The sequence below is a fragment of the Cetorhinus maximus genome, chromosome 8 (assembly GCF_964194155.1).
Source record: "Cetorhinus maximus chromosome 8, sCetMax3.hap1.1, whole genome shotgun sequence".
NCBI lineage: Eukaryota > Metazoa > Chordata > Chondrichthyes > Lamniformes > Cetorhinidae > Cetorhinus > Cetorhinus maximus.
In genome coordinates, this window is record NC_135886.1 from 95,865,219 (window position 1) to 95,880,736 (window position 15,518).

At 41.1% G+C, this 15,518-nt stretch overlaps 1 protein-coding gene across 17 annotated transcripts in view; it reads right to left on the reverse strand.

Annotated features, from left to right (window-relative positions):
* Positions 1 to 616: 616 nt before the first annotated feature.
* Positions 617 to 15,518, reverse strand: part of elf1 (E74-like ETS transcription factor 1) — a 245,369-nt gene continuing 230,467 nt past the window's right edge. For 15 of the 17 annotated variants that reach the window (XM_078547248.1, XM_078547253.1, XM_078547244.1 and 12 more), the window contains 6 exons: positions 9,691 to 9,798; positions 9,010 to 9,189; positions 7,990 to 8,073; positions 4,731 to 4,923; positions 4,099 to 4,518; positions 617 to 2,979 (listed from right to left, as the gene is read on the reverse strand). In XM_078547248.1, the coding sequence (XP_078403374.1) occupies positions 2,028 to 2,979; positions 4,099 to 4,518; positions 4,731 to 4,923; positions 7,990 to 8,073; positions 9,010 to 9,189; positions 9,691 to 9,798 (1,937 nt within the window). In that variant the 3' untranslated portion in view covers positions 617 to 2,027. Of the gene's footprint in view, positions 2,980 to 4,098; positions 4,519 to 4,730; positions 4,924 to 7,989; positions 8,074 to 9,009; positions 9,190 to 9,690; positions 9,799 to 10,155; positions 10,385 to 15,518 lie in introns of those variants that run through there. The other 2 variants (XM_078547259.1, XM_078547258.1) reach the window with 2 other exon arrangements.

Genomic DNA, 15,518 nt, shown 5'->3' on the forward strand with positions numbered 1-15,518 from the left:
TGCTGTTGCCGTGCTCAGGACAAGAACACTAAGATAAAAGCAAAATATTGCGGATGCTGGAAATCTGAAACAATAACAAAAATAGCTGGAAAAACTCAACAGGTCTCACAGCATTTGTGGAGAGGAATTCAGTTACCGTTTCGGCTCCGCTCGAAACGTTAACTGTATTCCTCTCCGCAGATGCTGTCAGACCTGATGAGTTTTACCAGCTATTTTTGTTTTTGTTTCAGGACAAGAACCACCACTTGATTACTAATTAAACTGTAGGACAGTACACCGAAAGCAGAAATCCAGCGCAACACAAACCATTATTTTACTGTTACAGTCAGGAGGACGGTTTAAACAGGATCCTTGTCCTTTCTTTAGCTTTCTTGACTTACGCACTCTTTGCTGAACAGCAGAATAGGGCAAACTACTTGCTGTAAAGATTTCCTCTCTATTCTGCAAATGCAGATAGCAGCTCCTTGTACCTACCTCTGTATGCGCCCAGCTGCTGAGGTGCCAAGTAGAGCAGCAGGAACAAGTTCCAAGCACGATTTGATAAGACTTCCTTAAAGGATTTAGAGGTCCACTTTACATGCATAATATTTTCAAAATAAAAAGACAGCCAGTCTAATTTATACAATTTGTAAAATAAAAAGGTTTTATTTCTTTTAAAGAAATCTCACTATCACATGACTGGTTTCTTGAAGAGGCTCCAAAATCCACATAGGCCTCTGATTGAAGCATAGAACAAAAGCATATCCCACTTACATGATAGGAATCTGGGCAAAACAAATTGCATAAGAGGAAATAGTACATCTTAGTAAATGTAGACTTTGTTATATCAAAGATAAATATTTACAATTTTTTGTTTGGAAAAAAAATCCCACCATTTATAAAATATCCCAGTTCACATTTTTTCCTGAAGAATTTTCTTCATTTAACATACGAAAAATATAACATTCTACAACAAACCTACAAGGCATTAACAAATTTAGATATAAAATTTTCATCTTGTGGTTTGTTAGCACCATGCTTATGGTGACCTAAAATTACATTCAATATTATTTTCTAAATCTGGTTTACATCATATTCCTGGTAAGAAATTTAAATTCCTTATACAAGGTTTTCAACATCAAAGTTAAAAAATATAAATAGGATATATTGTCCAAAAAAAGGCTTGGTTGTGTTAAAGAATAGAGCAAATTATGCTCTTCGGCTAATTAAGTTGGACTTAATTTTTTTTTGCGAAGGCAGGGAGGAGTTGAAAAAGAAATAGCATATGAATAGGAACAAAGTACCCTGAAAGGGCTTCGTCATCACACACAATATAAAAGACTATGTACAAATCTATAGGAAAATATTTGGGATATTATGACTTGTTTAATTCTGGGCATATCTTCTGTGAATGAAAGCTGTGCCACAGCAAGTAGAACTAAACTGAACTGGACTCATGTCTCTTGACACACTAAGTGTGATCTTAACTCTCAATCCAATTAACTTGAATTTGGGCTACTTCTGAAGCCCCGAAAGCAGGATGCATCAACCCAACTGATGGCCTGCCAGTGCAATGCTCTGCCAACTGGTCACCAGTACCAATGCTCAGTCAGGCTTGGAGAAAATCTACCTTTGCAATTGAGCAGTTGAACTTAACATTTACAACATTTACCTAAGCATTGACCTTTGTGGTACCTAGTTAAAACCAGATTTAGATCAATACCCATCTTAATTATTTCCAGCACAACAACAGGGAACAGGAAAGGTCGGCTTCAAAAGAAGCAGTGAGTGTGAAGTTTTGACTTTTCAGCAAAACTTAACAAAATTATTGCAGCTTTTAGGTCACTTGATTATTTTACAGATATTGATGGATTTAAAATGACATGATTTCAAATTGTGATTGAGTGCTGGGCTACGTACAGTATTAAATATTCTGATCAAAATTATGGATCAATAACCGCTTATTTACAATCTGCCAAATGGCTATAATTGGACAAACAAGGGTTCAACATATGTAAAAGATACAAAGATATGGTATTCTACATTATTTACAAATCTATTGGCTCTGTTTTAACCACTACAGAAGTGGATATGGCACTTGGACTATGAGCCATGTTACTGGGGTAGTTAAGCATACTCGCTGCATGCGAAAACATTTGGGCATTTTCCAGTTTCAGAAATGGCATGGTGTCATGCAGGTTGGTATCCACAAGAGTTTTATCCTGATCATGTCTATGATCTGATTGTAGATTCAGTACTGAACAATCTTCATTGGCTTCCAGTTTCACGACAGGGGTGAGAGCACAATTTGGACTGTGTGACAATGAACAGTTGAGGTTTTCAGAGCCGTGCACAGTAGTTTCAAAGTCTTTGTCCATTCCTTCAACCTTTATGACAGATGTCGCAATACCATTTGTACTGCTCAGCATCACAGTTTGGAGATGCTGATAGTTTGGCTCGCCATCTGAACTAGGTCCAAGGTCCTTCTCCATTTCTACCATTTTGACTTCAGGACTGGTGGCATTTGCACTTGTGACTGCAGTCTGGAATTCGGGAGTGTCCAGGATAGGTTCGGGTGGTTTAAGCACCGTGGCGATTACACTGCCTTGACGATGGGCAACCATTGGCTGACCATTGCTATTGATGGTCACTAGTTGTGTGATGGCATCAGGGGGAGGATGCACAGAATTGTTTATTATAGTCTGAAATCCACCATCAGATAACGAAAGACTGGTGGCAATCATTTGGGCTTGCTGGATCTCCGATAAGCCAGAGCAATCTGCACCTGTGGGAGACAAGGTGGCCTGGATGGTGATCATTTCCTTTGAGCTTTCTGAACATGGAATGGCACGTAAAATAACTTTGGAAGGAGAGTTGTTCAATGTATCTGTTCCAGACAGCACTGTTGTGAGGGGTATCGTTTGCAACATTAAAGTACCAACTGCATGCGTGCCAGACGTCATCATCACAGGAACCTGGGCTGGGACACTTATTGTCCTGCTGAAGTTAAGGAAAAGAAAAACATAATTAAGCAATTTAAAGACCTGCAGCACAACAAATTAGACATTGAGGATACCTACTGGTAAAATTCTTCTAAAAAACATTTAATGTATTTTTAAAAAATCAGTTTACACAAGAGAGGCGTCCAAGCCAAATGATTCAATTGACTTGCAATTGATGTCCATTTAATCAAAGGCATTTTATCCTTCCTTTCCCAACCACTCCAAAAGCCAGTGCATATTCTTTCCTTGCCAAACCACTGCAAACCGCTCAAACATTGCTAACCCTGTCATAGCACATTGTGGCATCCAATCTCCTACGACTTGCTCTGACTTCCTAGCCCATTATACAAAGACGTGCATGTGTCTATTAATAAAATCTCACTGGGCTTCTTGCTGCAGATAGATAAATCCAACGTACAACTGCTTCAAATTTCTTCCCTTCACACCCACTTAATCCCAGTCAAGGTTCAGATACACCTATCTTCCTTTCCAGGCTTCTTATCACATGCTCTGGATTCAATTCCGCTCATGTTCAAAGTTCCTAATAGATACTTAGCGATCTCAAAATTGAATAGCTTAAATGTCTAAATATGGAAGAGAGTCTTAACTAATCATTTGTTTATGAGCCAAATGACTGAGGTGTTTAAGTCTAACCCAAGATGTTTGAACACATATCCAATAATGGCATTATAATGCAATACTAAGCACACCACACAGCTTGGGAATCTTCAGTATGATAGTAAACTGAGATTCTTTAGTGGGCAGTGAAGATCTTTATGAACTCATTTCTCTGGCGATAATAGTCCCAAAGTTCTGCCAATATCTCCTTGAGGAGCATTCCTATCGATAAACCCGAGCCTACTGACCCAACCCAGGTGATACAGACACATTCGGTAAACGTATTGAAAAAAGCTTTGGAAACAGGATGAAGTTATATAGTATACAACCACCAAAAAACACTTTTAAAGTTATGGTTTTGGAAGAGTAAGTTTAACAAGCAATGAATGATATGCGACACATGATATTTGGTATTTGTGCAAAATGGGAGAATTTGATTTTTCTGCAAAACCCATTTTCACATTGCAATCATTAAAACTGCAGAAAAGTTCACCATTACCTCATTGCGTGTCCAGCTGATGGCATAGTTACAGCAACCTTAGAAACATCTGGTGATCCCTGAAGGACTTGATTGCTCTGTAATCCCTGGATGGTTTGTAAAAACGGAACCTGCTGTCCTCCTGCCTTCTGGCTGGGCTGAGTCAGCAAGGAAGTGTGCTCTTGCTTGATGTGCTGCACCAGCACACTCTGTGGCACAGCTGTCACTTTGTTTGCATTCTGCAACTGAGAGATTCCAAAAGTGGTGCTTTTGCTTTTTGCCAGCGTTGTTGCCGTGTAACTGGATGAGGTCACCAAATTAGATGGAGTGTGCTCAGCTGAGTCATCATCTATAACCACCAGATCCTTTGGCATCTCTTTGAACTGATACACCAGCCGCTGACCTTCCACTTTGGCCAAGATCCCTCTCTGGTAGTAATACCTAAAAGGAATAAAACCCCGTTCAGAATTCAGCTTGTTGCTCACTAATGCAAGAGAAAGGGAAGCAGGATAAGAACAAACAAATGGAAAATTAGGAACTGACCTGAAACAATTCTTCAAAAGCTCACAAAAAATAAGACAATACAACGTACAGGTTCAGCACTGAACTGACCCCCATTTTGGGAAGAATACATCAGCTCTGGCCCTACTCACCTAAGGGCTCTGCCCATTGTTTCATAGTTCATATCAGGTTTATTTTTGTGTTTGCCCCAAAGTTTGGACACGGCCTTAGAGTCCACTAGCTTAAAGATTCCCTTCTCCCTCTGTGTCCATTTAATGTACTTCGGACAAGTGTTTTTATCTTGAAGGAGAGCCAGGAGGAACTCCCAGAGATATATTGTGTTACCTAGAAAAGGAAAAAGCCAAGTGTCATGAAAGGGTGGCTATGTTATTGTTCAACTATTTTAAAAAACATAATGAACAGTTCAACAAGACAACATGAGGGAAAGTGCAAAATTTATTTTTCATAATGTGTTCACGGATAGCCAAGAATAAAGTGCTTGGGTTGGTTAGCTCAGTTAGCTGGACGGCTGGTTTGTGATGCAGAGTGACACCAACAGCTCGGCTTCAATTCCTGAACCAGGTGAGGTCATCCATGAAGGCCCCACCTTCTCAACCTCACTCCTCACTTGAGATGTGGTGGCCCTCAGGTTAAACTCACCACCAGTCATCTCCCTAATGAGGGAGCAGCCTATGGTCCTCTAGGAAATGATTACTTTTTCCAGAGTGATCCAACAAGAGTTGGTTTTATGAAAGTTTCCCATTGCTATTTTCTCATTTGATCTGCCTGATAATATTTGCTGATTTATACGGAAACTGAAGCCACCACCACAAATCTGTTTGTTTGAGAAGCCCAAATAATTAATTCTATTGTAACAACTATGCACTTGTCTTTTTTAACCTACAGAATTGCCAGATCTGGATTCATTTTTATTATATAAAGAATTATTGATATCTTGAATGAACTATTAAGTGAATTTATCATTATTGTTTTGATTAAATTCCATCTCAGCCTCCTGCTGAGGCTCCCACCATCACACGTGCCATTCTTCAGCAATTTAATTCACTTCACATCATATTAAGAAATGACTGAAGACACTGGATACTGCATAGGCTATGGGCCCTGATAACATTCTGGCAACAGTACTCAATGATTGTGCTCCAGAACTTGCTACGCCTCTAGCCAAGCTGCTCCAGTACAGCTACAACCCTGGGATCTACCTGGCAATATGGTAGTATGCCCAGGTATGTCATGTCCACAGAAAGCAGGACAAATACAATCTGGCCTATTACCGCCCCATCAGTTTACTCCTGAACAGCGGCAAAGTAATAGAAAGAGCCATCGACACTTATCAAACGGTACTTATTCAGAAATAAGCTGCTCACTGACACTCAAGTTTGGGTTCCGCCAGGGCCACCTAGCTCCTAACCTCATTACAGCCTTGGTCCAACAATTGGTAAAAGAACTGAGCTGAGGGAGCGAGGTGAACGTGACTACCCTTAACATCAAGGTGGCATTTGACTGAGTGTGAATCAAGGAGCCCTAGCAAAACTAGAGTAAATGGGAAGCAGGGGAAAAGTCTCCACTAGTTGGAGTCACACCTGGCACAAAGGAAGATAATTGTGGTTATTGGAGGCCAATCACCTCAGTACCCTGAGGAACTCCTGCAGCGACATCCTGTTAGTGTCCTAGGCCAAACCATCTACAGCTGCTTCATCAATGACCTTCCTTCCATCATAAGGTCAGAAGTGGGGATGTTCACTGATGATTGCACAATGTTGAACACCATTTGCAATTACTCAGATACTGAAGCAGTCTGCATCCATATGCAACAAGATCTAGACAACATTCAGGCTGGGGCTGATAAGTAGAAAGTAATATTCACACTCACAAGTGCCAGGCTATGACCATCTCCAACAAAAGAGAATCTAACCATCTCCTCTTGACATTCAATGACATTACCATTGCTGAATCCCCCACTATCAACATTCTGGGGGTTAGCACTGAGCAGAAACTGAACTGGACTAGCCATATAAATACTGTGGCTACAAGAACAGGTCAGAGGCTAGGAATCCTGTGGGGAGTAACTCACCTCCTGACTCACCAAACCCTGTCCACCATCTACAAGGCACAAGTCAGGAGTGTGATGGAGTTCTCTCCACTTGCCTGAACGAGTGCAGTTCCAACAACACTCAAGAAGCTCGACGCCATCTGGGACAAAGCTGCCAGCTTGGTTGGCACCCCATCCACCACCTTCAACAGTCAGTCCCTCCACCAACAACAGTAGCAGCAGTGTGTGCCATCTACAAGATGCACTGCAGCAACTCACCAAGGCTCCTTCAACAGCACCTTGTAAACCTGTGACCACTACCACCTAGAAGGACAAGGATAGCAGATACTTGGGAACACCAACACCTGCAAGTTCCCCTCCAAGTCACACAACCATCCTGACTTAGAAATGTATCGCCGTTCCTTCACTGTTGCTGGATCAAAATCCTGGAACTCCCTCCCTAACAGCACTGTGGGTGCACCTACACCACATGGACTGCAGCAGTTCAAGAGAGCGGCTCACCACCACCTTCTCAAGGGCAATTAGGGACGGGCAATAAATGCTGGATAGCCAGAGATGCCCAGGTCCCGTGAATGAATTAAAAAAAAGATCCTATACTGGACAGTATCTGGCTTAGTGTTAGTGTACAGGCTAGCAGAGTGGCAAGGAAAGTTGCTGAAAGCATTATGACATCTAGCCATTATTTTATAAAAGTCATCCCTTTTCTTGAACCCTGCAGGAGGCTCTGCCTCTTCTTTTGTCCAAGTGATCAAACGTCAAACACGTGGGGGCAATTTTAACCTAAACCGCCATTGGGAAACAAACAGGTTCAAGTGCGATGCTGATTATATCCTGTCTTATTTTCTCTCCTTTGAAATAATGTTAGGCAGGGTGTAAAGCCAATGCTCCAACAGATCCTGTGTTCCAACACAGCAAGTTAGGTTAAAATTACCCCCTTTAATTTTCCATTTTTCATGATGACATTGTACAATAAGGGAACAGATTGATTTTTTAAAAATCTTATTTTCTTAGATCTTTGATCATAAAAACATCCCAGGTCTTTCTCTGGCAATGGGATGGTTGGCCACTCAGGGTTCCTTCCTGGTTCCACAGAAAGTGTCAGCAAATGTTGACGGTCAGGTTTAAAACCAATAAGGCCTAATTCTGAGGTGTGGTGAGAAAAGAGGGAGGCGGAAGTGGAAGAATAGCAAAGGCTACAAAAGAAAAACATGTTTTTTGTGTTGTCAGCAGGCTCATCACTCAGTGTTATCGCATCATTTTGCTGATGATGCAAAAAGCCTCTGAAAGGTAAATCACAATGTTTGCACAACTGTCAAGCTGTCAGGCTGATGATGCTTTACCTTTTCCATCCTTATTTTTCTTTTTAATTGGAAGGTGTGGAGCTGTGACAGGTGAAGATGGGCGAGCAGGTTTCATCTTCCGGCCTGGAAAATCAAATCACATCACTTGGTGCGTGCACATGGTACCCTCTGACTAACACTGCGATCGAAACTACAGAATGCACCAGCACACATGCTGGCCACAGTAACGTGTGTGTGCTTGTTTTCCTGTCACTGGTAACAGCCAACATGAATGCAATTTGCAGAAATGTTCTCAATGAATACAAATATACTGCTGATAGCATTTTGACCGCAGAAACAGTCCTGACATTTTACAAGAAGTTCAAGTAATCAGGGGGCCTATTAGTTCCAGGACTGAAACTCTTATGATTGGCCTGTGTTGAAAGTGGCTTGGTTGTTTAGAATTCTGTGCTTCGACCAAGTATGTCATGACATGCAGTTATACTGCCGTTGCCATGTTGCTGTACATGTGTTTGGCTGCACATCAACGAAATGCTAGTACTATACCTACTGAGCACACTAAAGCCTCAAAGTGCAAGAGATAATCACTTACTGGTTCGAGTTTGCTCCCAGTGGAGTCTAACTTCAGTCTTTTAAAGGAATTAAACTACACACACAACAAAGGGCCACTCACAAATGTTATTCAGGTCACCTTAAGCGCACTCTTGAAAACATGTTGGACACACAACTTAAATGCACATTCTTTAATCATGATAAGAAAAGGCCAGGAGAAAATGGATTCAAAACTGGTAAATATCATACAGAATGCCCCATTCATTCAGAAATGTGCATGGTACCTCACAGCAAAAAACAAGCACTAAGAAGGGAATGTCAAGAAAAACCCAGATATATTTTTAAGTGCTCAGACAACAAATGAATTTGCCCCACTATATACATGTAATCATTTGCAAAAACTTGAGGTAAAAAAAATCTGGATGACAAGTATCATCGCAATATGGCCTTGAATACCTCTTTTTTTTGTTCCTTTCCCCGCTATCAGTCCGTCAATCTAGAATTTACCTTTCTTTTTCCTCTGTTTAAGTGCATTTTTTCTGGGCGACTCATCTGCAGAATCATCTTCATCGCCTGCCACGTGAGCTGAAGACCTGTTGATTACCTCTGGGATCTTATCTGAGGTGACAGATATGTGAGGAACAGACGCAGTGATTTCTCCATCCAGAGAATGTGCAAATTGATGAACTAAACAGGGATTTAAGTGGGAGGGGGAGGGGAAGGAAATTGAAGGGGAAAAAATAATTTTAAGGTTTTGTTGATGAGACATTGATTTGAGGATTCATTTTTCACAGGTAGAACATGCTGAGTGTTTGGTGCCAATGTGCCAGTGCTGCTGACAGATCAACAAGGTTTTTTTTTATATACAGAGTATGCAAACTGCACTCCATCGTAACGGCTGAACATTTTCTATCAGTTAGCATTTTATTTTTCCTTCACTCTGTCAAGTGCACCAGCAATTTGTCTTCATACAATCAATGCTATTTTAGGAAACCTATAGAATTTATTATATGAGAAATTGGGCTTCAGGCCAAAGGCCTGACCATAAGGTGGAACATTTTATGCAGTCTACACTTACTTCACGTTAGAACAGATGTACACCAAACAATTACATCAGACTGGCTCAGGAGTGAAAAGGAAAATGCCAAGTGTTAAGGGAGAGAAAGTGTAACTGTGTTTAAAACTCACACATTCTTTTCTCATCCAAGATCGCATTGGGGGATTCCATGTTAAGAAGTGCTTCAGCAGCCTCAATGGTCTCCATCGTTTCATCTTCATCCTGACAGGAAGCTTCCACTAAGGATCAGAGAGATCCACCAAAGTAGGTTAGCCAAGGGAAAAGATTTGTAGTCCACAAGAATGGTGCACAACAAGACAAACATGCCATAAACGGGTGCTGTGATAGAAACAAAGATATCCGCATACAACCATCAGCCCTTTCAAACTTAAAACTGGCCTGAACATTTCAGCAACAAATTGGGATTGACAAATTGCTAGAGTTTAAAAGATAGTTAGATGCACAAAAAATAGCAATATAATTGGCATGTTAAAATAAGAATCAGCAGACACGGCAACTGCAACTGACAATATAGTTCTCGTGTTGTACGACCAACAAGAGGGCAATCAAACCTAAATGGGTGTTTTCTCACAAACCCTCTAGAGTAAGATGGAGATGCCAACTAATCACTGCTTTCAGTGTTTTGGCAGCAACACTGACTTCTCTGCTAGTGAGAGTACCCTGGCAGCAATCTGCAACGAACCAGAAAAATAAAAGTAACGACTCAACCACTAGCTGAGGCTGCTCAGAAATTAACAAACTCCCGTCTGCATTGCACCCGGCAGCCAAGGAGAGCATGCCAACTGAAGAGTAAGACGTTGGACCCTACTACCCTCAGGTTCCCTGGCAACAGTGGACAGTCAATTGCATGTAGTTACCAAATATAAAATGGGCACTGGATTTAGAGTTCACATTTACGTAGGTGAATCTGATTGGATTCAGTTTCACAAATGGAATTTTTATAGCCGTACCAGATATTTCAACTGATGTTATTTGTATGCATATGCCAGATCCTGGCTGTGAAATATTACTGAAGTTTCACCCTCTGCAGTGGTTCATTACTGTGGAAGCTCACCAAGTGAAATTTAACCCTAAACTCTAGCTGTTGCAGTTAGAAATGTGGAGGAATCTACCACAGTGCTAGAACATTCTATGCTATGACAAGCTATCAGCCCCTCGGGAGATCTTATATAAAGAAATACAAAATAAACTGGTCATTGAAACCTGAAAGATTACACCATGCAAAATACAGATAGACCTTCCATGGCATTGCTCGTGATACATCAGCTGACGTTATTTTGGATCAACAATGGCTTATGATGCTGCTGTGAAGTGATATTTTATAGGTCTTTCACTTGGCTGCAAATCTGGAGGTCAATTGTTGTTGGTAAAAGCAGAACAGTGCATAGTTGTAAATTCCTAGTTCCTAGCGAGAGAGAAAAAGAACCTTTGAATGACTGCCATTTTCTTTTGAGTCTGAAGTGCAACAGACATGTACTGAACATTTTATATTCTGTCACTAGAGAGCTATCCAAGAAAGGCAGGAACACTAATGAACCTAAAACAATGCACTATTCTGCCACTAATGTGTAGGTGTGTGTCCCTTTCAGGCTACTGTATTCTTCAAATCAATGCTCAGGCCAGTTATAGGATAGGCTGCAGGTTGCAATCTTGGTTGTGCCTGTACATATGTCGGTTAAGAACTGTAGACATTGTGGCTCCAGCATTAAATATGATAAACAGATTCACATTAGTTAGTGGTACGTCTGGAGAGCTGATCTACCATTTAATATACTTTTGACCACTTGTCAATAAAAGAATTAATTACTTCAAACTTCAACTTTTTCCAAAAACTGCAACAACATATTCTCCCTGAATCCAGTCTCTCCCTCACACCCCATCTGTTTAACACATTTAGATGAGTCATGGTCACTTAATTTTTTTTCTGATGTATTTTTACACACAACCTCCTCGAAAACAAAATATCTCAATACAGACTTCTAAAATAGTCCACTAATTTGCAACCATCTTCAGCAAGAAGCGCCAAGTGGATGATCCATCTTGGCCTCCTCCCCAGGTCCCCAGCATCACAGGTGCCAGTCTTCATCCAATTCACGTCATGTCACTCCACATGACATCGAAAAATGGCTTAAGGTGCAAGACACAGTAAGGTCTATGGGCCCTGACAACATCCCAGTTGTAGTACTGAAGACTTTTGCTCCAAAACTTGCTATGCCCTTAGCCAAGTTGTTACACTACACTAGCAGCTACCCAACAATGTGGAAGATCACCCAGGTATGTCCTGTCCACAAAATGCAGGACATATCCAAATTGGCCAATTACTACATTAGTCTATTGTCAATTATCAGCAAAGTGGTGTAAGGTGTCATCAAACTGCATTAGCTCAGCAACAACCTGCTCACTGATGCTCAGTCTGGGTTCTGCCAGGGCCACTCAACTCCAGGCCTTATTATAGCTTTGGTCCACACATGGGCAAAGAAGAGTTGAGCTCGAGAGGTGAGGGGAGAATGACTGCCCTTGACATCAAGGTAGTATTTGACAGTGTGTGGCATCAAGGAGCCCTGGCAAAATTGAAGTTAATGGAAACCAGGGAAAAACTGTTTACTGGTTGGAGTCACACCTAGCACAAAGGAAGATGATTGTGGTTCTTGGAGGTGAATCACCTCACCCCTGGAACATCTCTACATGTCAGGAGCTCCTCAGAATAGAATCTTAGGCCCAGCCATCTTCAGCTATTTCATCAATGATCTTCCCTCCATCATAAGGTCAGAAGTGGGGATATTCGCTCCTGATTGCACAGTGTTCAGTTCCATTTGTGACCTCTCAGACAGTGAGGCAGTCTGTGCCCGCATTCAACAAGACACGTACAGCATTCAGATAAAAGCAAAAAACTGCGGATGCTGGAAATCCAAAGCAAAAACAAAAATAAATTACCTGGAAAACTCAGCAGGTCTGACAGCATCTGCGGAGAGGAATACAGTTAATGTTTCGAGTCCGTATGACTCTTCAACAGAACTAAGGAAAAATAGAAAAGAGGTGAAATATAAGCTGGTTTAAGGGGATGTGTGACAGGTAGAGCTGGATAGAGGGCCAGCGATAGGTGGAGATTGCCAAAAGATGTCATAGACAAAAGGATAAAGAGATGTTGACGGTGGTGATATTAGCTAAGAAATGTGCTAATAGGTGACATTAATACCCTTAATAACAAGAGAAAATTACCAAACACAGATTGGATGACCGCTTTGCGGAACACTTTCGGTCTGTCTGCAAGCATGACCCAGACCCCCCTGTCGCTTGCCATTTCAACACACCACCCTGCTCTCATGCCCACATGTCCGTCCTTGGCCTGCTGCAATGTTCCAGTGAAGCTCAACGCAAACTGGAGGAACAGTACCTCATCTTCCAACTAGGCACTTTACAGCCTTCCGGACTGAATATTGAGTTCAACAACTTTAGATCATGAACTCTCTCCTCCATCCCCATCCCCTTTCCGATCCCCCTTTTTTCCAATAATTTATATAGATTTTTCTTTTCCCACCTATTTCCATTATTTTTAAATGAATTTCCATCCATTGTTTTATCTCTACCTTTTAGCCTATTTCGACCCCTTCCCCCCACCCCACTAGGGCTATCAGTACCTTGCTCGTCCTGCTTTCTACCCTTAATGTCATCATTAGCACATTTCTTAGCTAATATCACCACCGTCAACACCTCTTTGTCCTTTTTTCTATGACATCTTTTGGCAATCTCCACCTATCACTGGACCTCTATCCAGCTCTACCTGTCCCCCCCCCCCCCCCCCTTAAACCAGCTTATATTTCACCTCTCCTCTATTTTTCCTTAGTTCTGTTGAAGAGTCATACGGACTCGAAACGTTAACTCTATTCCTCTCCACAGCATCCTCTCCACAGATGCTGTCAGACCTGCTGAGTTTTTCCAGGTATTTTTATTTTTGTTTTTGTTATGTACAGCATTCAGGCCTGGGCTGATAACTGCAAGTATTATTTGCGCCACACAATGCCCATCTCCAACAAGAGAAAATTTAACCATCTCCACTTAACATTCAATGGCATTACCGTCATCGAGTCCCCTCCATCAACATCTTGGAGGTTACCATTGACCAGAAACTTTACTGGCCTGGACATACAAATATTCTGGCTACAACAGCAGGTCAGAGACTGGAAAGCAGTGACAGAATACTGTGACACGCTTAATATCGTAAATCCCAGTACAATGCCACCAACATAAACAACAGGTACTGCAGATATTTGAAATGGGTTTTCAACAACATGTTTGTCCCACTTATCAAGCTCTGTATACAATTAAAATATAAAATATAAAGATATTTATTGATCTAATGTCTTCCACTTACTCAAACTAGGGTTATTTAATTGTAAATTGCTTTAAAGTATCAAGTAACTCAAGTTTGTTGCAAAACTGTGCACTAAACAAAATTACAATTATTTGCTTTTGGTAGTTTGGATAAGAGTTGATAAGAGTTCTCAGTCTGGATTATACTATGCACATTTCTCTCGCAAGGCTCAAATACCCACCTCTCGCCTCTTCCTACTCCAACAGCTCAGCTCAATTTCTAACTTTTAGTATTGCCTCATCCCTAGCATCTATATCGCCAGTAGATCATTGGGCTAGATTTCAAGCAGCTGCGTTATAAGATTGGTAGCTTTATCTTAATCTAACTGTTTTCAAAGTCTGCTGTTCAAAATGGCTCAGGATGCTATACACACTAGTCTCTTTAAATCTTATAAGATTAATGTATTATAGACAAGGCATTACTGTCAACAGGTTCAGAACAGCATTAACTACAGCCTATACTGCTAATGGAAAATTATAGGAAATCCACTGGATACAATTACTTTGTGTTTGAACTAAGCATCGCTGTCAATTGTTTTGCCACTTCCCAATTGCAGCATTAATCTCAATCCTCCAGCTCATAGCTAATAGTGGCTTTCTTACTGCTATGTTACAGCTATCTTAATCAGGAAATCCATCGACCATCAAAGTTGCATGACTTTCCCATGTTGGCGCAGAGTGCAGTTCTTGCTTAAGGAGGGGGGCACAAACTTTTACAATTTAACCAGGCTCTGCAGTACTGTCAAAAGCTGTAGTACAGCAGATATCATAATTTACTTTATTAAGACTAACATTCTCCTGCAATCATTGCCAATATGGCCAGATCGGAGTTCTGAAAACCAACCTTACATGAACTGAATGCTTTACATTTTTAATTAGCAACAAAAATAACACTTGTAGAGGTTATTCTACTAGCAAATCTTAAGGGGTTCTAAAGCTAGAAACCCCATATACTAGCAACCCCAGATAGGTTATCCTCAAGACACAGATAGCATTTAGAGATACGATGATTTCCTTCATTCAAACTACCAGAACGTTAGCCACACAAGTAGCAACTGGTTTCCACAAGAAAATAAAATAGCACAAGTTCAATCAGTGGCTGTTACAAAAATCTATCACTGAACAAAGAATTGTTGAGCTTGATGACTGACCTTTTCCCCCAGCCATCAAGTCTGAATAGTAACAGGCTGTTATTTAATACATATTGTGCCCATGTCCCTTTCATGATCCCAGCTACAAGGCTACAAAGAATACCAAAGGAGTGCTGAGAATCATGGCATTCTTCAGAATAATTCAGCACCGATTTTGATCGTGGGTCACAGGCACTAAACAAACGCCAGTAATTTTACAAAAGCAGCTCAGAAACTGCTGGTGACATGCATTTGGTAAAAGTCCAAAGGCAATTTGAGGTTGTCATCAGTTCCACTGCAGAAATCCTGCACAATCCATCTGGCTATAAAATGCAAATCAGAAGGCCCAAGTAGAGTCAGCTCTCATCATTTACTCTAGATCAGTGGACATTATCTAAGGGCCTCAGCCCAACATTCACTAGCTTGTAAAATGTGCC